The 25,303-nt window shown below is 42.1% G+C and overlaps 2 protein-coding genes across 4 annotated transcripts in view; both read left to right on the top strand.

The window, feature by feature from the left end:
* The first annotated feature begins 620 nt into the window (after positions 1-620).
* Positions 621-5,219, top strand: LOC124213990 (venom serine protease 34). Its single transcript, XM_046615895.2, has 8 exons — positions 621-856; positions 3,194-3,411; positions 3,554-3,784; positions 3,896-4,094; positions 4,269-4,469; positions 4,581-4,732; positions 4,812-4,968; positions 5,061-5,219. Exons 1-8 carry the CDS (start codon positions 850-852, stop codon positions 5,081-5,083), a joined length of 1,188 nt encoding a protein of 395 aa, XP_046471851.1. The 5' UTR covers positions 621-849; the 3' UTR covers positions 5,084-5,219.
* Positions 5,220-11,800: 6,581 nt separating this feature from the next.
* The window catches only part of LOC124213525 (sodium- and chloride-dependent transporter XTRP3), an 18,859-nt gene continuing 5,356 nt past the window's right edge, over positions 11,801-25,303 (top strand). Inside the window, exons 1-11 of one of the 3 annotated variants that reach the window (XM_046614877.2) lie at positions 11,801-13,364; positions 20,912-21,144; positions 21,771-21,791; positions 22,257-22,478; positions 22,592-22,702; positions 22,796-23,037; positions 23,482-23,623; positions 23,971-24,172; positions 24,275-24,434; positions 24,510-24,672; positions 24,738-24,938. In XM_046614877.2, the coding sequence (XP_046470833.1) occupies positions 13,103-13,364; positions 20,912-21,144; positions 21,771-21,791; positions 22,257-22,478; positions 22,592-22,702; positions 22,796-23,037; positions 23,482-23,623; positions 23,971-24,172; positions 24,275-24,434; positions 24,510-24,672; positions 24,738-24,938 (1,959 nt within the window). In that variant the 5' untranslated portion in view covers positions 11,801-13,102. The remainder of the gene's footprint in view (positions 13,365-20,911; positions 21,145-21,770; positions 21,792-22,256; positions 22,479-22,591; positions 22,703-22,795; positions 23,038-23,481; positions 23,624-23,970; positions 24,173-24,274; positions 24,435-24,509; positions 24,673-24,737; positions 24,939-25,303) is intronic. The other 2 variants (XM_046614875.2, XM_046614876.2) reach the window with 2 other exon arrangements.

Raw genomic sequence — 25,303 nt, 5'->3', positions numbered from 1 at the left:
GAAGTTTATCATTTTCAATGCACTTCACGCTCTTGTTATTGTGGGCAACCTGTCTGGATAATTACATTTCCAACTTGGAATTTACCTCGCAATATGTTACACACTTCTGTAACATAACAATTTGCTTGAAGTGGCATAAACAAACTTCGGAAAACGCAGCTACTGCATTTGAATATCATGAAATGTTTGCAAACTCATAATTATGATTATACGTATTCGATGACCCAGTTACCGAGTTCGAAAATAATTAATCGTCAAGGTGACATTCCTTGTCCTTAACCGTAAATTTGGCTGGAAAATTGTCTTACACTCGTTATTTAAGGTTGACACAATAATTGATGAATTGTGGAAGTTAAAGATTCTCGATAAATCGAGAGAAAAATACGAAGCTTACAATACTTGCGACTTCGTGTTTCCCTAAAATTGATTTCAAACGGGTAAATATTCTTAATATCAAACAAACATCCAAAGTTTTCACCAAGGTGCCAATGACACCGGCTGGTTTGGTTGTTGTGGCACCATGAGATAAGCGCTCGTCTATCGTGCCTCTACAAATGTTGATTCAGCGCCCTGAAAGCTGACTGTATAAATCGCGTGCAGTGACCATCGGGGAGTCATCAGATTTTTTTACGCTTTAGTTTTTAGGCGTCTAAACATTTTCTTTATATCCAAGCGGTATTTGCAGTATTTTGGAGGTCTCTTTAGTATGAAAACATGGAGCTTTCATATGCACAAGTGTTATCAGTGCTTTCAGTTCGCGAGTTACCGGCGTGTGCAGCTGTTGGGCTATAAGAACGACCACGGTATTTAAAACCGCGACAGTCGCGTAAAGTGCCACAATCTTGTACGATGACAAGTGAGTAATTTAATGACAGCTGGTTTAATCTGTCCAAATAATTATATGGTCGTTTGAATTTCGCGTTAATTTAGAGTAATACCTTAATCGTGTAGTATTCTTCAATCGAAGAAATATTTTTTAAAACACACTTGTTTAAGAAGTTCTATGTTGAGCTAAAATTTTCTATGACGGAGATAGAATGCGTTTTAGGTATGATCTCATTGAAATACAATGATAGGTAAAATTTAATTCTCTAGATTATGCTCGCACTATTCGCGTTAAATACTGTCGAGTCCATCATTTTCACTCACGATATCTTTTATAGACGTTTCGCATGACAATGGAGAAGCTGCCACGGGTCTCTTGAATGTTATGTTCCTTTTTTGTGTTGCATTTTTCGATTTTAATTAACAGTCGAAAATAATACATTGCACAAACTTTGCATCATTTTTATATCGATAGTTTGAGGGCGATAGTTTAATCTTATAGTCCAGCTTAATATCGGTAAGTGTACACGTAAAATTTTTTCGAACGTCAAATGATTGATTGATTGATTGATTGATTGTTCAGTTTATTATGCCTTGGTAGCACCCTGAGGCAAATTACAAAGCTATGGAATAACTCGAAATAAGTCGGTAATTAGGTTTAGAATAATAAGTAGAAAAGAAATATAAGAGAATAAGAAAAAATAATATAAAATAAGTAACATAATAATAAAAATAAAAATGCATTAGAAATAAAGATATGAAGATATAAATGAGAAATAGTGAGTAATTTGTACTAATAATACAAAATACTTAAATGATACTGATATTATGAGAAAAACAGAATAATGATTAATCCAACATGTCTAAGTCAACGTGTCAAAAATGTCTAAGCCATGATTCCGTCTAAGGAAAAGAGGTAGTTTCGTAGCCGGACTTTTAGGATCGAAAGTGAAGATGACGTTACTACTTCCTCAGGGAGGGAGTGGCAGAAATAAATAGCTGTTAGGAAAAAAGAGTCCCTGTAGGTAGTTGTGCGGTGTTGGGGTATGAAAATGAGATAATTGCTCAGGTGTGAATTCAATTGAACTTTCGATCGTGTTGCACGGATAGTACATTACCGCGTTGATTTTTACAACTACGACGAACCAAGAATCGGTTGTACAACTAGAATTTCGCCCGGCGAATCATACACGCACCATTGCTTTATCTGTGCTATTTTCTTATCTGACATACTAATTCGAACGAGCACCGAGAGAATTTTCGAGTCGTAATTACTACGTAGTAGTACTCAACTGTTAACATTTTTTACCATCATTGAAAAATACAGCTCAGAATACAAACGGAAAATGAGTTTGTGAATGTGCGAGTCAAAATTTAGTACGCATTACTATTATTTTTGATTATGGCTGCTAGCGTTACATTTTCTTGTAATTCCAATAATCCTCAAACCGTTATCACAACGACATCAATTTGAACAAAGTTTTTTAGTGACTATAACAAATCAAATATTGCTCAATGTGAAGTTGTAAAAATTTCAGTACGAATTTTTGCCCCAGCATAACGAGTTGATCTCGAAGATTGGTCTAGATCTTCATTGACCTCAGAGCGTTATCGTTTACAGTTCTATATACGCACTATAAAAACTGTAATAATCATTTACACTACGTCTTCAGTCCAATGCCAACGATGAGCGGTACTTTGTTTGATTAGTATACGCAGCACACGTTACATGCCACTGAGAAGAATTATGAAAATGTATTCGTGCCTACACCTGCAGGCACAGAGCGTTACTCCACACCTGTACATCGCACAACAGTACGATCAGATAACTATTGTTATTCGAGTCAACTGACAACAACCAGACTTTGTTAAGAACTGCACAATTTTGCAAGGCAGACGCACTAAATATATTTGCTCCACGTCTACGTTACACAAATAGTTAGAAATCGGTGTTTGCGATTACAAACACGAACCGCTCTCTTATCATGGTAGTAAGTTCGACGGAGAGAATTACTCGCGTCCTCGCATGTAAATCCTATTTGCGACACCAGCAAAGTCGTGCCTGCACGTAAAAGAAGTCGATAAATGAGCAAAATAAAGACAATTTTCGCCTCGAGTTACGCATGACGTGAAACAAACGACGCTTGGTCATTTATCTTGGACCAATAAAAAGTTCACACAGACGCGAAACAGAAGGGCTTATTTTTAAGAAGTTCTCGCGGATTTTTCCTTGCTCAATCTTACCAATCGGGTTGCGGTTGCCAGTTATGATTGACTGATTGAGTCGTACGGTACAGCTGGTTTGAATTTTCAAGCATATTTTCGTTGGTCACGCAGACTAACCAACGTCGCTCGATTCGCTTTACAGAATACTTGGCACTGGTAGCTCTCGTAGTTGGCTGGTCGACGAAGACCTGGGCCATAGACGCGGGTTGTGATTACTACCAAGTCATTTCACCCGGGAAAACGTACTACGTCTACAGCCCTGGGTACCCCGAGTCTTACACTGGCCAACATTCGTGTCGGTGGTACGCGAAGAGCGCAACGAGGGTCAAGATCAGTTGTCAGACCTTTTCCCTGCCAGCCGTGAGTACAGAAACTGAATTATTTCTCCCTCGACGAGCCCGTAAGGGCTGTAAATCGTAGCCCCGTTCCATCCGGTCGGATGGATGAATCGAAAACTGCGCAGAATGCACTCAAAGCCATTCGAACACTTGTTCCTACACAGTCCAACAACTGCGCTGGAGACAGACTTTCCATCTCCCCAAGTGGTAACCTTCAGCTGGCCGATGCGCACAATTACTGCGGAGTCGGAACCTTCGACACCACATCCAATGGCAACAACATGAACATCGTCTTCACGGCGTTTAAGGGAACCAGCGGAGGCAGGTTTCTCTGCACCCTCGAAGCGACGCCCAATGCCTCTTCACCGACCTGCAACTGCGGATGGAAGAAGCAGGTAAATATTCTATGGACTTCCACATCCTTTCGTCAATTTCACCGATTCGAGTTAGAAGCTTGACCTGAACACGAGGTTTCGATCCTTAACGAGACATTTTTCTCGCCACAGTCAAGAATCGTTGGTGGCACAACGACGGGTATCCACGAGTTTCCGATGATGTCTGGAATCGTCGATCTCAATCAGCGACTCGTCTTCTGTGGCGCAACCATTATCTCCCCAACTGTCGTTGTATCCGCCGCTCACTGCTTGCTGAACATGGCTACTAATGGAATCGCCGTTTTGGTTGGGGATCATGACGTTTCTACTGGTGGGCATGCAATTTTACCGCTGAGACTCACGATTAGATTTTAACCACGGAGAAAAAAGTCGAACTAAAAATTTACACCTTGACAAGCTTAACGATACAACGAAAGCTTTTTTCTGACTTAAGTTAAGTTGCTGATCTAATTATGAGTTACGTTAAAATGTACAATATGTTCAGGTACCGATACATCGGCAGCGGTACTTCACCTCGTTGCCAAAATACTTCTTCATCCATCGTATAGCGTGGATACTAACGCAAATGACATTTCGTTAGTATTCACGCTGGAACCCATTGTTTTTAATATGGATGTGGGTCCAGCGTGTCTTCCCTTCGCATACGCCTCGACGACGTTCGTTGGAAATGAGGTTGAAATTTTAGGTACGTCGTCGAATTGTTTAAGATTCCGAATTCCACGTATGTTCCTGTTCTTACAATTTTATGTCGCATATCTTCGAAATTTCATCCCCAATTCTGATATTGTATTTCCAGGCTGGGGCACGCTCGAGTTTGCCGGAGCGAAATCAGACGTCTTACAAAAAGTCAAGGTGAACGTCACGTCGATCAATCGTTGTCAGCAATCGTTTCCGCAGGTTACAAACAAACAAATCTGCACTTATACACCGGGAAAAGACGCTTGTCAGGTAATATAAGAAGAATGCTGCGCAACATCCGGTGACTTATAATATTAATGCACATCGATTAAAAATTTACCCCTCGCAGTTTGACAGTGGCGGACCTCTTCTCTGGCAAAATGAAATCAATGGGAGATTATTTCTCGTTGGAATAATCAGTTTCGGAGAACTTTGCGCCGACAAGAAACCCGCTGTTAACACTCGTGTCGGTGCGTACCTGGACTGGATCTTGTCGAACACGCCAGGTATAAAGATAAATTTATAATTTTCTTCCACATACTCGTCGATCTTGGGGATCCCATTCAATAGAATAACCAACTGCTTTGTGGTATTTCAGACGATTACTGCAGGGTTCAGTGAAACGGCGTTCCGCAACTGCACGTAGCTAGTTGCAAGTCTTCGTAAATTTCGGCTACGAGAGTCGATGACTTATTTGAAGTATGAAAAAACGCTTGTACATAATCATAATTTAATAAAATATTCGTAGTATAAATGATCATTGGTACTGAGTTTGCCCATTTCAATTTGCGATGAATTCCAGTCGCTACAAGTGACCGAAGAAAATCAAAAAAAGGTATTTTTATTATCTTTGTATGACGTAACCTCGATCCTTACTCTGAGAGTCGTTATGTGAAAAATTTATCTCTCCAGGCAGTTGAACTATTGTAGAAGGAAATTATTTTCCACCGTTTGCACTTCTAATTTTCATCAAGATAATTATGCATGAGATGTTCTTGAACACGCTAATTGGAAGAGAAGCTTCAGCAACAGAAAAAATGATAAAAATAAAATATACGAATTTAAAACGAAACCATCCTTAAAACTGAAGTGAAAACAACGTTCCGGACAATTTTAATTCGACTTATCTACTTAGACTTAAAAAATTACGACAGAGAGGTCAAGGACACTTGACGTGTTTACGGAATGTGGATTTTTAATCAGCTTTCGTCCAAAGAAAAACATTTTTCCACGTGTACGGTGAGTCCGACAGTGAGAATGGTCTAGTTTTTCGACAGTTAAATGAAAAGTAATAATTTTTCAAAGGCAGACGATTTTTTAATCGTATTTATCCCCTGTTTTCGACGACTCCGAAACTTCGCTATATGAATCAATTGAATCGTAATTCAGTTTTATACGTTTCACCCTATCGCAGACACATCGGATATATGGAACTCGACGTTATTAAATAGCCATAAGTCCGAAGCGTCTACGTGAGTGGCGTAATCCCTGATCTTTCCGTAAACTCTTGAACAATGAAATCTCATACCCCGTCCACTTTTCTGCGAGAACGTGTCTCAGCTACCAATTCCCGACGTAATTGAACGGAGATTCAACGTCAGGCGCAACTACGACAAATTTCCACGATTAATCCCAGCTCCAACAAGTTGAGTTTTATTGTTTTCCAAACGGCGACCGACGACTAAGAAACGACGGAGTCGATTCGTCCAGAGAATAAATCGGATGAAACGAAAGTGACCTTCGTGTCTTTTTCCTCCTCTGCGTAGAATGCGAAAAATGCTCGAGGAAATACTCGTATATCTTCTGCTTCGGTGTGCATTGGAAAGCTCTGCAATCTCGATTATTTCTCAACGATCTATCGGCTCGTTCGCTCAAGACTACAAGACCGCATGTTTGATCCGAAAAGCTCTGATCAATTACGAGTGGTTCTTGCGCATGTGATCGTTTGCTGCGATATTAGGGAGAGATTACACTGACGTAAGTAGGCTCGCAGCGGAATTGTGTGGAACGTATAGAACAGGCTGTTGCTAAAGTGAACGGCGCCCGAATATTAGACAAACAATGTGTAATTATTAATGAATCCATGAATGAGGATGTGACGTTTAAAACTCAGCGTAGGGCGGTTGGATGCTTACGCAAACGCTCTGTACATTCTATCAGCTGCGTTTCATGGCCCTATTATGAGTTTGGTGTACGTAGGAAAAAATGCGGGCTTAGACTCGAGGTGAAGACGTGCAAGGCGGACGGTTCTTGGCAAGATCTGCGACAGTCTTGGTACGCCAAAAGTAAGGTAAAGCTCGTGAAGAAGTGAGAACAGATGTCTCGTGGAATACGCCAAGGGAGAATATTTCCCGGGATTTGACCTGCCTTGAATAAGTCCCTTCACAGTGGGAGCTTCCCAAGGATAATGAGGTGAAAGTCAGGATCCGTGACTCGTCTCTGCTCAAAGACAGACGCGGTCAAAGCAAAAGTACCTGATGGCGTTGTTCGTCCAAGGAGAGCTTTGAAAGTTCCTTTTGCGATATTATTTCATGATGAATGTATTTTTCGGGAAGCCAAGAATATGCGCAGGCCTGATCTCCCTGCCCTTTGCTTGCTGGGAATATCCACTCTTGAGATGAACGGACGTTGTGTGTTCCTCGAATCGTTTCACTCGGTCACTTTGCACAGATCGCTGGAAAAGATTGCTGATTTGACGATGCTTTGTTGTACGGTTTCATCCTCGACCCACTTTCCGTCAACTTGCACTCCATTCCTGCCTCCTTATCCCTGATCTCCACATCGAATGGGAGCAATCTTCACCCCGGTTTACTGGCTACCTAATAACGTCGACCGTTGCGGACCTGAGCTCGATTCCAGAAGGTGAAACAGGAGGTTTCAGGTCATCGGGTACGACACGGTGACTTAAGACAAATGATACAACCTTAGGTATACTGTTAACAAGAAGTTTCAGAGTCGCGATTGATCGATGATTACGTATCGGAAGGTGAACGGTATAAAACTCATTCGGCGAAGGTTTCATCTCGAAAGAAGAGAAAAAATACTGGAAGTGAGAATGCTGAAACACTTCAGTATTCAAAGTTCAGGTAACCGTGCGAATCTATCCAAATATTATCACAGAACACGAAATGATTTTATGCGGGCATTATTTTCTATCAACAGCAAATAGCACCTTCTTTTTTTCACAGTTTAAGCCGTGCTACAAGTGGAATTAATACTAACACGTTGAAGAATTGAAAGTTCAATTTTGCAGGGTGGTCTAGTCGAAGTACGGTGACAGATTGTGAGGTCCTTGAGGAAAATACCGTGCGAAGAACGAAGCTGAGTAACGTAGACGGCCTGTTCCAAAAGATTGTACGTTCCATATCCGGCGAAACGGAGCTTTTACAAAAAAATGTCAGCGTGACGGTGCACAGGTATTGCACAATGGGTACAATGCGTGAATCCTCACCTATATCTTAGAAAGCATTTCGATGAACGCTGCTGCGGTTCGCAGGCTCGATGTCTGAACCAGATTCGCGAACACGGGGGTGACTGCGACGTACTTTGAGAAATGACGTCACGGGGGTGTGTTCGACCCTGGTGGAGGTTAGTAATGAAAGGGAGGTGTGTGGATGCATGGATGAGGTGTAGAGGCGGAACGGCTTCTGACTTCTCCCGTACCAGCTGGCGTAACGCGTCGTCGAATGAGGGGAACCCCGATATTGCCGGTACGCCGGCACTCTGTTTCTCCCCTCGTCCGTTTCCGCCCCCATTTCCCTCCCCCATCTTTATACCGAACGCGCCCCCAGCGGAGCAGAAATACGAGGCAACGTCACCGGAATCCGCCGCCCACGCAAACCGCGCCGATCGATGGGAAGGATTTCGTTTAAGGGGCTTTCACAACGGCGACGAGAATCCAATGGAAAATTACACCGAGCTTGCGCTCTGTCTCTAACGATAAGTCAGCCTTGATTCACCGCTGGCCGCACTTTGGTTTGGTGGGAAAGTGACAGCCTACGACGGAATTCCGTGATTGAATAAACCGCAAAACCTTCATTGCACGTGATAATCGCCTTGTGGTTTCTGGGCAGAACTGAGCCGTTATGAATGGTCGTGCTGACACTTCCAAACACGTCATTACACAATTTGTACCTCTATCGCATGGAACGGATTTGCAGATTTTCATAAAAAGGACCGATCGTTTTAGAGAAATCCTTCGAGATATATCATCGTACACTTTAGCGGTTTCAAAACATGCAATTCTACCGGTTGTGAACGATGCTCAAAGCCATGGGCGATGACCGTTGGACTGGAAATACGCAGACCTGACCTGCGTCGCAACAGCGCTGATAATTTCGGATGAAAATTTGAATATTTATTTAATTTATTCATTCATTCATTTATTCGGATACACAGCATAACATCCTCCTACGTAACTAAAAGGAGAAAGGTTCTGCAGGATGCAATAAAACCTCTTTGCAGACCCGAGAAAACAAAAGATTTGTTTAGGCACTTAATTGTTTACGATGAAAGTCCTGTCCTCTGGTATCTTATTAATTTACACCCTACATGCACCATTGAGATTCGAGCAATGCTATGGTTTGATCACCAAAGTATTCGGGCTTGCAGGTGGATTGATGAAAAAATTTCAAACTATCGGAAAAAAAGAGTGTATAATGACTTTCAAATTGCCATTTATCGTGCCGCATATAATACCGTGATCCAACACGACTGTTTTCGTAAACATTTGTCTACAAAGTGTTTGAAATTGATTCTAAGACCACTCGCGGTACGTTGAATATAATTTGTTGTTGCGTTGATAATATTGGCATAGATTTTTGCTCCGTATCGCCAGTATTTCTTAAAATTACGACGAAGATTGGAGAAAAATGTTAGACGGATATGCGAGGCCTCGATAATAAACGCTCTAATTAATTTAGCCACATTTTAGTCGGGAGTATTTTGAGACGTGAACTCGTGACATTTTTTGAGGGATCGCCGCCGCTTATTAGGCATGCCCATCTCTATGTATAGCCATAGCCTATATAAATATACAACGTAAGTGTATATTGATTTTCTAGCGCATTGAAAACTCCGTACTCAAATGAGTACGCCTTTTAATTCTCTATTTTTTTTTACAAAACTTATTCAACTTGTCCATCGTGGCGGTATTAACCTGTTAGTACAAAACTGGATCGCGGTCTTGGACGGCTTCGCAATCCCAACGATGAAATAAGAGGTTTGCTGTGTGCAGAGGTTCGCATTCTGCAATTGACAATAAAAAAAAATTCCTTCCGTAATTCACAGGATCTATAGATACATCCACGTATCATATTACTTGTGGTTTGAGGGTCTTACATCAGTCGAAATGAATTCGTATTAATCAGCGTCGAACTGACAATGAAAGTTTGCGTGACATGGAACCGTTCAACTTGTCCCACCAACGGTGTTTGCAAAAATCCATTTACCCGAAGCTTAACACTGTGAGTGTTTTCGTAACGGTCAAAGTTGTAATTACAGCGTTGAAACCAGCGCTATCGAAACTGAAATTGTTATTAGCATGACAAACGGTAAGTGCCGCTTACTTTTCGTGTTAACACGGAAGAAGTAAAATAGCAAATTTTTACTCAAAACTACAGTAAAAGAGGCACACTTGAAGGTTTTTGGTTAAAAATGCCCATGTCAACTATATTTCTTCACTATAAACGTAGCAGATTTTACTCTGCAGACACTGATTTTCAACGTTTGTAAAGTAAATTCACCATTTTACGAACTATTTTTTACAAGAAAAACCTGTTGTTACCCTCTTTTCCTGCACTTTTGAGTAAAATATGCTCTTTTATTCTCTTCGTGTGACTATTCTTCTGATATTTATCATATTACATGTCAGCATGGAAATTTCAGTTGAGTAATCACTTTTTATTTTCTAATTTTGTACTTAGCCTCCCCCTCCCACCTAGTTTAAATAATAATGTAACAAAAAACACGTTCTCGCCTAATAATCGGTGTACCCTTTGTTCATTAGCAATTCATTTATCGTCGGTGGATAAGTGGTCAGCGTGTAATGGGGTTATTTAAAAATTTGCATAAGAAGACACGAGCCATTCTTTACACCGTAAGCAGGGAGCCAGGGAACGCAATTTAGGGTTCAAGGCCTACACAAGCACGTTGAAAAGGTCCCTGGTTAAGTTAGGGTCGCGTCGCAGATGCGTGTGAGCGATGGTGAATGGTATGAAAAAGGATTGAAAAAAGTAAGTCCTCCGAAGGTCGACGTGTCGGCCAAATATTATGAGATCAGAAGAAAAGAGGAATTGACTGAGAGAAAAATTACCTTTCTTGAATCATTTGTTTGCGTTTCTCTCTGTCTCTTTCCCTCTTGAAATATCGCATTCATCGCGTACGTGGCGATATATTATCTTTTACGATCAGGACCACCGTAGGTTGCGGAAATTCTGTCCCTCTTATATTCGCGCAGATATTATTCTGCGATGGGTCAATTCAATACTCAGGCTCAGCATAAATTCGCAGGATTTCTTACGATTTTTTTTAAAACTTTAAATCTCAGAGTAGGCGGCAAATCTAAGGCTTCTTCATTCTGCATACAGACACGTGCGAAATGTATTCTACCTTATAAAATTTAACCAAATCTTAGGAGGGATTCGTCATACACGACAAATCGTAACAGTATTTCAATTCCGGAGTGTGTTGCGCACGATTTCGTCGTTTTTGGAAGAGGATAACATTTTCTTTTTCCCCCATGGCGGATATTTTATAACTGAAAAAGCTCTCTCCCTCACACGCTACCCCAGAAATACGAGTCGAAACGTGTCATTTCCGGGTGGCGATAAATCTTTAACTACACTGTAAAAAGTTTACAACGTCAATCCAAATTTGATGAAACTCCACGATAATCCTCGCTGCTCGGTAATTAATTTACCATCGTTTGGTCGCGATTCAGAAAGCATAATACCGCATTTTTAACAAACACCGAACTGTGTTGAATCTACAACCAAATAGGCTTCGTAAAAATGATTTCGCCGATTATTCCGAAAAATCTACCCCCTAGTTTCTTACCTCGAAGAGTAGATACTCGTGTTTTCACAGGCTGTACGCAAGGGAAAGAGAGGGAGAGAAAAAATAAAAAAATAATTGTGAGACGATAATCGCCCCTTTGGTTCAACCCTCGGCGGCGAAGGGACAACACCGGTGACGTCACGCACGGCGCAAGCGCCTCTCGGACGACGTCGAAGTTCCGTTGCGTCGTTGGAGCCTCCCCTTGTGCACCTTGGCGTCGTTTTCCCCTCTGCGACCCGCGCACGACGCCAATAAGCTCCAGGCACCGCCACGAGGGGAGTTTGGACGACGATTCAGTACAATATCGGCGCGCAACAGAGGCGTACACGTCGTTGCAACCCTTTGCTTGGAGTGTGCGTGGCCTTGGTTAAGGCTTCAGAGAGTTGACCTGCGGCAACCGGGATTTTGGTATACATGGGTCCTAAATCAGCCTCCACCAGACCTGCCAGCACTCACCTCGACCACAACGCCAATTTGCGCAATCTCAAGAGTATCAAGTTCAAGTAATCTCGATCTTACCCTGCCCCCTGCTGATTCTGCATTCGACCTTACGCGATCTCAAGAGGACCAAGCGACCGGCAACGACGGGAAGACGACTTGCGGTACCGTGGTCTCGTCCTGATCGACCGCAACACCGATCTATCGGACAATTTCAGGATCTCATAAAGCGGGTCAAGGAACGCGAGGACGAGGAAAAGACCGGGAGACCAGAGACGCAAGCAATCGATAGCGCATTTTATTACCCCCAAGACGCAATATCCAAAGTATACGAGTATAAGCCGTTAAGTCCTGGCGTTTTTTTTAAAACATTAGAGTTTAATTAAATGGAACGTTGATCGTTCGCATCTGTAACAGTTTTAACAATTATATCGAGAAAATTACCGACCTGACACGGCATTCGATTTTCCGAGTTTCGTTTAATCGTAATTCACGATAGCAACGATACCATTGAGATACATCACTGAGTTATCGTAGAAACAACCACTCTCAGTATTCATCCGGTTAAAATTTTGAAGCTGAAACGGCAGTCAACGGCTGCAACGTGACAAGTAAACTGTATAAAAAGAATGAATTCTGAATGATCCAGGAAGTGATACGCTGGATAAACGGAGCCTTAACAATCCTTTGAATGATTAAATTAGAATTGTACACGTTCGAGGTTTATTGGTGCAGCATATAGACAGCCGTGATATTCAAATAAACGCCTACTCATCAATGTGTGCGAGGTGAAAACACTGTTACACGATTGGTTTCAGAGTTTGATTAGCGATTAGTTTACTGAGCAAACTTCCGACGTATCGCACCGCAATTCTCAGCACTGTAATTAATGTGTCAATCAAGAATCGAATCGAGTATAAACAGACGATAACTACCGCAGCAAGTTGAGTCCGAACCTGTAAGTCGTACTGTTCAAACTTGGTTTACCCTGAAAGCGCGTGAATCGCGTATACACCGGTGGTAAAAAGGCTTGAAAGGAAAAAAAAATCTCGAGGAAATTCCCCTCCTAAAGACCGATCAAACGTCAACGATACGGCTGAGAGGAAATACTCGAGGACACCGCGACGCGGACACCGAACAAGAAGAATGGTAGTAAAGGCCGAGGGAGCTAGAAATGGCCACGAACTGGCACCCCTGAATGGCGAGGGTGGCCAGCCTGGTCAGGGCGGGGGACACAACGTGACGATAGTTGTCGGAGGGAGTCAGGGTGGCGGTGGTCAGAAGACCAAGGAAGAAAACAGGGCAGCATGGAGTGGAAAGATGCAATTCTTCCTCAGCATCATCGGGTACAGCGTTGGTCTCGGAAATATATGGAGATTTCCTTACCTTTGCCAGCAAAATGGAGGGGGTGAGTTGCGAATACTCGATTTATCACCAGACCAAACTTCCGACTCCTGACGTTTCCGTTTTTACGTCACGACACACGCGCTGCGATACAATGTAAAGTTATTGCGAAAGCGGCTTATCGATAGAAGCCAATGAAAGCCAGTGGTTAATAGTATCTTTATCTAAAAATAGTCAATGTCTAGATTTATACGTATAGCTTTACGCGTTACGTAGACGATGCCTCAAGTACTGTAAGCTCCGAAAAAATTCACTGTTCAAGCAATTTTTAGCAGTGCGATTATCGCCAGGACCAACTCCAGTGTTAAAGACCCTATCGCGGTAAATTCGAATGGTCCGTGATCCAATTAATGGCGTAATGAACCCGGTTAAGGGTACTGAAGTTTAGCTTCCTACAATCTTTAAAAACGAATGTCTGTTGCTATTGAATAATTCATTTGTTACCTTAGCATCTCAGACCCGTATCATGATTTCACGATCGCAGTCGTACCAACGCGATTGAAACTTTGCAATCGTCTCGCTACTTTGTACTAAACACATCAAGGTTGCACTTCGATAAACTTTCCGTCCAAAGAAAGCAAGCGGGCAAGCGAGCAGCCGATTCATTTCTCTTCCCCGATTCTAACCCACATTGAAATGCACGCAGGCTGCGGCAATGCTGGATCAATGGATCTGGGGGTGAAGCTGGGCAGAGAAACGGGAACACGGTGCAATAGAGATATCGATTTGTGTTCGACACAAATTTGCAGTTTCGTCATAACTCGCACAGGTTCGGTCCTTCGTTTTCAACCTGGTCCACGATGATCACGGCAGCGCATAACTTCAAACCACGATAAAGCATTGTAGAAGGTTATCGGTGGCTCCGAAGTCGGTTAAATCTTCTTTGAAATTTTTTGGAAATACGTGCCGACGCAAAATAGTAATCGTTACAAGTAAAACGCGGCTTATACCCACACGATAAGCGTGTCGAGTTTAGAGGTAATCACATGCAATCATACCATTTCCGCGGCAGACTGTACGGTGAGTCTGATCCCGTTGCAAGCTGCCTACTTCCACGCTACATTCAAGCTTTATCCAATAGAGAACATCGCTGACCCGTATATTTTGCAAACTCAAGTCTCTCGTCACGCTTCATCGACTATGCAGTTCTACGATTTTCAAATATATTCAAGTTGGCAAGATTCTCTGCCCTAGGCGACGCAACCGGGAAGTTGACGAATGTTGCACGTTCAATATCGTAATCACGTGTGTGGTAACACAATTCGTATGCAAAAACCAGCCAGGGTCAGTATCGTGCGTGTGCCTAGTTTAATGAGGGGGGGACACGTTGTTGCACCGTACCGACGATATTAAAAGGGGTCTATGGGGAGCAGGGTTTAATTGAAGAAGGCTAATTGGACTGTCGATAACCGAGGTGGTGCCTGCCTTGTGATTAAATTAGGCACACGGGACCCCGACTCCCGAATACAGACCGCTAAGTAATTCAAAATTATTTTCTCCTTCGTTGGATGTCGATTCTAGGCAAGCTATAATTAATTCACAAGTCGTCAATGAGCTAGCAAACTTCACGCGTCTCTTAGGGACGTTGGTTGGACCTCGGAAGGTGGGATGGAGGTAACTACGACGAAAAGTAAAACGGGTCGTGTCGGTAGCTAAAGCGAAGTGCAAGCTGATCGAGAACAAAGGAACGTGCAAAAATGAGCCAAGGTATGTACTTGATGCGCTGTTTGCTGTGCAAGTAAATACATAAGCTGCCTTTAATGGGCACAACGGTTCTTCGAACGTCTCAAGGATGTAGGGACTGAAGGACAATTAAACTGTATAGGGGATGTCGAGTTTGATAACCTTGAAGAAGGTGGATGGAAGAAACCATGGCAACGGATTCGTGAGCTCAGAGTGTCGAAAGCGACGTGTAAGCAATGCCCGGTCATTTTTTGGCCCAGTTTAATGTCGCGTTTGCGCAGTTTTAGAGATTAATCGACCTACCGAAGGCGAATTTTGAGTGGATGAAATGCCGTTTGCTCGTCAGTATATTTTTTGGTAACGAAGGATGACCTTATTTTCGAACTATAACATGAGCCGTCGCGACATGATCTGTAACATTTTCATTCCGAGTCGGTGACATTCAAAAAAGGTGGCTGCTCTTGACAAGCCGTGATATTAGTGTTGATCGTTGAGTTCTTGGCTATTACGCCGATAGTTTGGAACACGAGGCTGATACAAAAGGGCTCGATCATAAGGTCAAGGTTGAAGGACGTAGGGCGTCTTCGCTCCTCTCCGCCTTCTTTATCCCCGGAAATTCATAAGAGTACATCCACGCGAAACAGGAAGTGGCGTTGCTGATCCGATGAGTTGGTCAATTAGGCTTAGAGCATTGACTGATTCGCGGTTGGGCGTCACGGAGACGCAACCTGCCGGGAATCCGTAATTGGATAATTCATTCCTGGAAAGCAATCAGAGATGGAATTTGATCCGCGAGTGCGTTTACTCTGGTTCTATCGGTGATCAGAATTTCTTGCAAAATGGCAGTAGCGAGAGATAAAAAGAGCTTCCAATGATTAGTTTCGATAACCAATAGAAACGAAGGTCTAAATCAGCTCAGAATCTTGAATCTCAGCTGTAGGATTTCAATTATCCCTCGAATATTCTTCAGCGCGTTTCATTTTTAAATTTTACAACTCTGCACACTCCAATTATGAAGCAGGTAGAATTTAACACCAAGTAAATCTGGGTAAAGCAATTTTAACGATTTTCATTCCGGCAATGTGTATTTGCTTTGACACCTGACAACCGAGTCGGTATAACTGAAATTTGTTACTGGAAGTCAATATTGGTACTTACGTAGAGCAAAAAACCTATTTCCTTCTCGTCTTCGATTAATACGTCTCAGGGTGTTTGCTCCCGTAAAGCACCATTGTCTGTTTATCATACAGGTAAACACTGGAGAACTGGGTGTTAAATAATTTGAAAAATCAATGCGTGATCAGTCAGGAAATATTTTGCGAGCGTATTTTTTACTTTTTTAGCAATTCACTTCTCCTATTTTTCCAATAGCGTAAAAATATCGTTGTATCTCATTTTACCGACCAATCGTACGTTTCACGGTTAACGATGGTTTTTTTTTAAAAAGAAGCGATGATGAATGACGAAAGTCACGTGCAAAAATCAGGAGGATTCTTTGCCAGAAAAGATTGACAGAACGCGCGGCAGCTTGGAAAATTCCACAAGACGCCAACATTTTCGGATCGATAAGTTTAGTGCTACACGTGACCCGGGCGATTGTACGTTCTTGACACGCACATCTCTCTGGTGTCTTGTCGAAATCCAAACCATTGCACACACTCGACGGTGATCGAACGTTTTCGCGGAGATGAAAATTGGCGAAAATTAATTGTGTTTATTTCGTTTGATACCTTGAAAACAAACGACGTCAGTTTACGGATTCAGAGATAATAGCCATGTTAGAAATAATTGAAAAATACCATTTTACGACTGACAGAAACACAGATTAAGATTTGCGATATGCAAAACCGGGCATATCGTCGATTTCGGCGTAATTCTTCTTCAGCACAGCTCATTTCGAGACTACATAACTCTTCGACGTTATGTACAAGGCACTTTCCTATTTTACGAGCCAACTCGTAACAACCCCCTCGAGGCAGCGATACGGATTCTATCTATCGTAAGATCTGGTGAACCAAGGAGTGAACCATAATCGAACCTCTGTCTCCTTTCATGGTTTATCCAGTAAGTCGACAGGGTTATCTTGTGAATAGACTTAACGATCGGTCTCTATGTGATCGAGCACTCTTACCCAATCAATTCATGTACTCCATTTCGTATATTTTCTATGCCAGTATACGAGACAGTATCACGAATAGTCGGAATGAATATTTCGCGTGACTAAAGGTAAAAGGGCGCATCCCAATCTATGTGCCCTTTTACCTTTGCAAAAGTAAAAGGGCGTATAATTTTTTTTTTTATTGCCAATCAAGTGGTTGATATATTCTAAGCTTAAAATCAAAAAAAAAAATTACTTGTACCTAGAATACTAAATTTTTTACGCGAGTTTTCTTGATTTAAAAAAATTGGTTTTCTTAACCTTAGAATACCACGTTTTATTATAAGGCTAGTTTTTTGACAGTCAGAAAACTATATTCTTATAGTTAAAAAACTTCCATATTCTAATCCCAAGAATCATTTTTTTATTATTTTTATCATTTTTTTATCCATAAGGAAAAATTTCTTAGGTATAAAAAAAATTTTTTTTTAGTGCATGTTTCGTGAAACTATTTTTCAACATTTAGTATCAAAATGAGAATTTTTCTTTATGCGCCCTTTTACTTTTAAGTATTATTTTTCTAAAAGGTGAAAGGGCGTATGTCTTGAGATACGCCCTTTTAGCATTAGGATGCCAAAAAAATTTTTTTTACAGATATTTGCGTTTCAGACGATTTTGAACCGATTGGCAAAAAAAAATTTTTTTGTACGCCCTTTCAGCATAAATCCCTACTAACATGTAGGGATATGCCCTTTTACCTTTAGGCACGCGATTTAACGATTATCACCAGGTACCGTAACATGTTGAGTGCGTGCAGCATTTCGAGGCAGGCGGAACCTCGTGGTTACATGGTGAACGCTCGGTATTGGTCACTTGTTCATCAAGTTTATTAGCAGCTGTGTACAATGTTTCCATTCACATTGTATCGACTTATTAGGGGGATCTGCTGCACCCTCCGTTTGATTTTCATGCGTCGCTTCAAAGGCCCGCTTGCGTTGTTCGATAAAAATTGAACAGTGTCCCTCGAGCGGTTAGAAGCGACGAAAATAGGCAATTAATCTCTGAGTACGTCGTACAGCGTAAATAAAGGGGGTGCACCTTTTGCGAAAAGATGCCGTGGACGATGCCGAATGAAAAAAATATTATCGTACCACGAACGAGTGCATAAAAGAAGGAAAAACGAAGAATCGGAGTAACCGCTTCGGAAGAAAAGTACATAAAACAGATATAAAATCAGCATAGTCATGTATAGTAAAGTCCATTCTGGGATAGAAAGGGTGAAGAGCCAAGGGGGAGGAAAGCGGGATGCTGCGATCGCGGATCCTTCTTTTCTTACGCGTCACCTTGTTTTTCTCCCATATTTTATGTACGGACCCAAGGTCCACGGGGTTTCGGGAAAGCGTGGTTTCGGTTTCGCTCGTTTTAGGAACCTCATAACACGCGGTGCCGGGGGCGGCGGAGACCGAGAGAAACGGGGTAGCAGAACGAGACGGAAAACGTTGGAGAGAGAGGGAGAGAGTGGGTCGAGAAAGAGGGACGGAGAGAATGCGATCAATACCAGACACTCCGGCTGCCTGCAGGCTCGGTGGAATAGGGGCGGGGGAGGGGGAGGAAATTGAGTTGGTTAGGGGTTGAGGATTGAGGGTGGGTGCCTCCACCTCTGACGACCCGTGTTGCGTCGTCATCGCGCGCGTATGATGCAGCGCTGGATCGTGTGGTCTTCGACCCATTGCGCACGTCGTTGCTTTCAGCAAATTATCCGCGTGCAAACACGCCTCTCGGCCTCTGACCCATTCACGAGTTGGTACCTTTTGTAGAGCGGTCCGTGCAATTGACCGATAAGGGAAGAAGAACGGAGGATCCACAACATTCTGAAGTTGCGTTTTTTAATTTATCGGTCGAAGCACTCAACCGCGATGCGGGACATAGTGGATGTCATTTTTTTCCACTTGAAAATATCTTGTTATAATGTTGTCGAGAATCTTGCATACCTTCTATTGAAGGTTTGTGGTGTAGAATGGACTTTGTAAGAATTGATTCAACGACGGGATATGAGGGTTCGAATATTATTACCCCGTTTTCGATGATTCCGATGAAAATCTCAGCCTTTCTACTTTTTTCATTTGAAATGTAGAATGTTATTCAATTATAGTTTGGAAAGTTTTGAAATTGGAAAACTTATGGCAGCATCTTCGGAGTGGATTCAAATCAATTTGATTCAAAAGATGTTTGTCTAGCGGAGAGGACGAAAATTTAAAAACCAAACAGAGAGATTGTAATGTTCCGGTCTTCGTTTTATGCCTGAAGTATAACCTGGATACAATTTCACTATGTTTTTGATCAGCACGCGCGTTTTTAATTTATTGTTATAATAAGTGAAGGAAATATCGTGAAGCCTTGTAAATTGCGAAACAATTAACGTTGTTATGTTTCATTGACGGTTTGACCATTGCACACTTACTTTCCTATCAGCAATAAAAGTAATAACAATTCATTATAGCCGAATGATAAAAGTTACTATAAAGTTCTGCGCAATACATGTTCCTTGAAATTTCAATATTCAATATCCTTAATCTATAGGCTTGAAATCTAGATATTAGCGAGTACCGGTAGAAGCTTTAAACTATATACAATTGGTTAGAAAATGCGTAATTTGTAGTACGACAGTGGTTAAATTGATGTTTATATAATACACGAATTAGCGAATGACGTTAGAGAGGCTGAAATGTGAATCCCGTCCGATCGAGATTGACCCGGGTCAAGACCCGCCTGGGTCTAGGGATTGCCTGCCTTGTCGTAGGGCATAGATCTCAGGGGCTTGGAGGGCAACCTCTTTTCGAAGTATGACTTCCAGAATTCTAATCTGGGTGATGCAGAGTACAGAGAGTTGAATAACTAGCGGAAATCAAACGATTCAATAACATTCCATGCGAAAGGCTTCTCTACGTTATGGTCGGGCATAATGTGCTCTCTTGAAAAAATGTGCCGCAAACCGATGCCTTGTAATTTCTTATAAATCGAAACATCTCACTGTACTACACATTGTACTACATCATACTACATACGGTTATACGGTTTGAATGAACACCATTCGAAACTAGCGGGAAAAATGAATTGCAGAACCGACGAAAGGAAGAAAGAAAGTTACGGTTGTCTGTATAATGGCTCCATGATTCCACAGCACTTTGGAAGTACAAGATCGATATGCTAGCATTGACGATTTATCCTTCATTTGTATTCTCATTCTACCAATAGTAGAACAATGCCAATAACAATGGTCAGCCGCTCGCTATGCAGACTACACGCGGTCGCTCATCGCTACCGAACCTTTTATACGTATAGGTGTAGTCGATTTGTTCTCTCTTTTCGGTATGCAGGCACACAAACATATGAGAATAATTTGCGTCAGTCTAAAGGGGTCAGTAGAGACGCGTGTTCCACATCGGTCAGCTGATAACAGTGCAACGGAAAGAGGCCGGGGAGGGCTTCGAACAATGGGGCACGATTGATCAAAGAAAAAAATGTCAGAGCCAAACCACAGTCAAGGTTATACTTATATACCTTGATTTTTCTTACCGAAATAGACACAAATCTGATTTGGTACTATAATTAATGAATTCTGGGTCTGTGTATCAAACTAGACCTAAAATAGAACGAGACCGATCATTGTTGGGCAAACAATGGAACCGAAGCTATGTATAAGAGACTGTGAGAATTTCGCTCCAATTCGATATACCGTCGTGTAAATTGTTTTATTCTATTTGTTTCAGGGGCCTTTCTCATTCCATTTTTCGTGATGTTGATCCTCGAGGGAGTGCCTTTGTTCCTGATAGAACTAGGTGTCGGACAGAAAATGAGACAAGGAGCCCTGGGAGTCTGGAACACGATACATCCTTGGCTCGGAGGTATAGGTATTGCCTCCTGCATCGTCACCTTCTTCGTAGCACTTTACTACAACGTTATCATTGCCTGGTGTTTCTACTACCTCGTGAACTCCTTGCAGGTTCGTCATTTTCCTTTAGGCCCCTTTATCGAGGTCAAACACATTCCTTGGTGTTTATAGAAGGCCGCGATCATGCCGACACACACGCGAACGTGTAGGAGGTCAGAGTTCGACATCCGGATTCCGGAAATCTTTTCTTGGGTTGGGTCGGAAACTTTTGGATTAAGTTTCTTCCGGTCCATTGTTCCGAGATCCTTTTAATTCACCCCGGAAAAACGTAAACATTAGGGTGAATCGATAAGAGAGTTTAGGATCTTGCGGGTTGGCCGAACTGAGTTTGAAATATTAGCAACAACACGATGAAAGTGTCATTGAAAATCTATTTTGTTGCGTTTAAAACCTGTTAGAGCTGACGAGATTCTAATCCTTTATATTTTATGTCGATCAGTTGTTCGGTTGACGAAATATTTTACGGGTATTTGGCCATAGAGTCGTCTATTCTTCTATTAATCAATTCCCTGTTGCCACACGAGGCATCGAATGTTCAGGATAACTTAGAATTCAGAGTGTAATATCGAGTTAGATTGAAATATTGAATGAAATATAAAAAAATATTTGCTTGACTTGTAACGATCGATTTTAACCCAAATTAACCCAATCTCTTTGTTCCAATTATCTCGGCGCAGGCTGTGACGGTTAAATTTGGCGTAAGTAAAAAATAAAATTTACAGTGAATGTATCTGGGCACGAATCATGCATATTACTCATTTTATTCATAATTGACTTGCCGTAACACTTCAATCATCGATTTCTTCGTTCCTCATTCCATTAAACATAAACTTCTTTAAAACTCATTTAAAACTTTATGGAAAGCTTGTACGAAACTTTCGTATCAAGCAGCTTGACCTTGTATCCTGGCACGGAGTTCCTGCAACAACTGTTTCGTGACTTGACTAACAGCGACAAATCGTTATAATTTGCTAAATAATTACGACCTCGTCGCAAATTCGCCAATTAAACGTGTCGCCGCTTTAAACTATCACTCTTCAATCTCGTACGGCACGACCGTGACGTCATTGTTATGTCGCCGTTAATTTCATTCCTCAAAATCAAACCTCACTGTCGTAGATTCACGTTAGGAAAATAGACTACAACATTTTTTTGTTCCTCAGGAACCGCTGCCTTGGGCAACGTGTCCGATGGTGAACGATAAGCCCGTCGAAGAATGCGCGAAGAGTTCAGAAACCGCGTATTTCTGGTACAGAACAACCTTGGACGCCGCACCTTCGATTGAAGATGGACAAGGTTTGAAATGGTGGATCGTTGTGTGCCTCCTCGTCAGTTGGATCATCGTTTTCTTCATCGTGATGAAGGGGATCCAATCGTCGGGAAAAGTAAAGCTCAACTACTTCTACACCTTGTTGACGTTTCTTAAGAACCTTGGAGTTCATTCTATTTTCACGAATAACACCAATTATGGAACACTAACGGCACTCGATATTTTCAGGTCGTTTACTTCACTTCGATGTTTCCATACCTAGTGCTGACCATCTTCTTCATCAGAGGGATAACGCTGAAGGGTGCAAGCGCGGGATTGGTTCACATGTATACTCCGAAGGTCAGTGCAAGAAGTGTTTTTTTTGAAATCACTGACGTATCTGAAAGTTTATCCGTTGCTGGATAGTTAAGGCGACACTGAAACTTTTCGTAGGTGGAAATGCTGTTGAAGCCGACTGTTTGGCTGGATGCGGCAACCCAAGTGTTCTACAGTTTCGGTCTTGCTTTTGGCTCCTTGATAGCATTCGGCAGTTACAACACTCCGGACAACAATTGTGTTCGTGACGTTATTCTCGTTAGCGTCTGCAACGCGTTCACCGCGATCTATGCCAGTGTTGTAATATTTGCGATTCTGGGATTCAAGGCGATGAGTAACGTCGATAAGTGCATTGCTGGGTAAGGTCGTATTTGATTTTCAATACTATGTAGATGAGCCCCTACACCCACCGATCAAATGATTTCCTTGAACTCGTATCGAATTATAGCAGACGCTGAGATATAGTTTTCACTGAGGATACTAGCTTATCGCGGAAAGCCTATTCCACAGTTTGATCAATATCTCGGAGGATTTTACTTATGAAACGGTAAACCTTCAACTTGACCTTCGCGACGCGCATGTAAGATGTGTATCGGAGCCATCATAAATGGAATGTTGCTACACCAATTTCATTCGACAATTAAAGACCGCTACGGCGGCGGTATTCAGATGAAGAGACGAACAATGTTAAGACTAATATCTTGTCGGTGTGTCGATTGTTCAAACCTTAAAGGCGTACCTGATTGAAAAATATGCATCCGAAATCGTTATTAATTATTTTTTCTTCGCCACCTTTGTTTCAGCAATAAAGAACTGTTGTTATTCAATGGACTACTGTTGTCGAATTCGACGGATGAACAATACGAGGACATAGTAACCAATTTCAATTCTACGGCCGAAAATTTCACCATAACAACCTGTAGTCTTGAAGAACAGCTCGACGCGGTGAGTCATAAGCATGAGTTGAAAACTCAAAAAAGGATATTCACAGTGGAGAGAATCACGCAGCGTTACAGAATATTGCACTTTATCACTGCGGTTAATATTGTCTGAGACTAATAGGTTCGGTTTCGATGATCAACGAGCAAAATATTATTGCGTCTAATTATTGATTCGAGTGGCACCCAATCGTCAAGATAGAGTGAAGTTAATGTTTCCAATTTTCGTAGAATTTCTTACATGCCATGAAAGTTTCTGCTCAAGTCACAACCATTTCGGTAGAAAGTGACATACGTGATTCTCTCCGCGTGGCAGCTTCTCTTAACCACAATTTATTGAACAACGATCATCAGGCTGCCGAAGGAACTGGTTTGGCGTTTATAGTTTTCACTCAAGCGATAGTGGAGCTCCCAGGTGCGCCATTTTGGTCCTGTATCTTTTTCTTGATGCTGCTAGCCTTGGGCTTGGGATCGCAGATCGGGATTCTCGAAGGGATGCTCTGCGTGATCTTTGATATAGACCTCTTTAAGAGAGTTAAAAAACAGTACATCACCGGTAAGTGACTGGTAAGCTCCACCTCGTCGAAGCTGTACCGTTCCTACTCTTTGATTCCCTGTATTTTCGTCCCTTCCTCAACATGCTCAATAATCGTTTCAGCGGTTGTCTGCGTAATCTGCTTCTGCGTCGGTTTGATATTCACCACCGGGGCTGGCGAATACTGGTTGAAGATGTTTGACAGCTTTGCCGGTACAATAGGACTCGTCGTTGTCGGATTGATGGAAATGGTTGCGGTCATTTACATCTACGGACACGAAAAGTATTCCTCAAACACTTTCATTCTCAGTTCCAAGCCCCGCCAGCCTACTAAAACTGCACTTCGATTATTTCACAGGTTCACCAAGGACATTGAGGACATGACAGGGTATCGACCTGGGTGGTATTGGCAGGTGACGTGGAGATTCTTGGCGCCCCTAATCATGGCGGGGATTCTCGTTTCCAGCATCGTTTGCATGTTCATTCAAAAACCGGAATATTCGGCTTGGGACGCGACGAAAGTGAGTATTGACTTTGGTCACCGTTCGACGGATGCTTAATTTGCTTCGATCACGTTTCTCAACAGGGAGTCAGCGTTCCTACAAGCTATCCAGGCTGGGTCCTCGTCATTGCAGTGATCATCGTGATCGCTGGTGTAGCGCCAATGCCGATAGTATTCTTCCTGAGAAGATTCCAGTGCGTTAAACTGGACGTTGACATTCACCAGGGTAGCATTCGACGTATTGATACTACTGTCTCAACGAAGGAGATGATGGGCGACGTTGACGTAAGTTAAACCGTGACTGCCAATAGTGTTTCTTCTTTTCACCTTTACCTTTGACTATCGTAAGAATAAATTTTGCCTCGTGAATACGGAGGGTCAGAGATCTGCTCACAATGAAACCGTCACTGACTCAATCGTTCATTTTACGAATCAGATGAAATGATTTTCACTGTAGTCCAAGTTTCTGTGAAAAATTAATACTGATATTGTAAGATTAGGTGCAAAATAAACGCAAAAGGTGTGTACCGTGATCTCTTCAGGTCACGTTAAAGAAAAATATACAAAGAGTCAGATTAACGTGTCACTGTATTATTGGCAAGTGACATGCAGTTGAACGCGCACCACGAGAAGAATTTCAATATACTATG

Source organism: Neodiprion pinetum, chromosome 3 (assembly GCF_021155775.2).
Source record: "Neodiprion pinetum isolate iyNeoPine1 chromosome 3, iyNeoPine1.2, whole genome shotgun sequence".
Classification (NCBI taxonomy): Eukaryota; Metazoa; Arthropoda; class Insecta; order Hymenoptera; family Diprionidae; genus Neodiprion; species Neodiprion pinetum.
The sequence above is the reverse complement of the archived record's forward strand: the minus strand, read 5'-3'. Positions and strand labels throughout refer to the sequence as shown.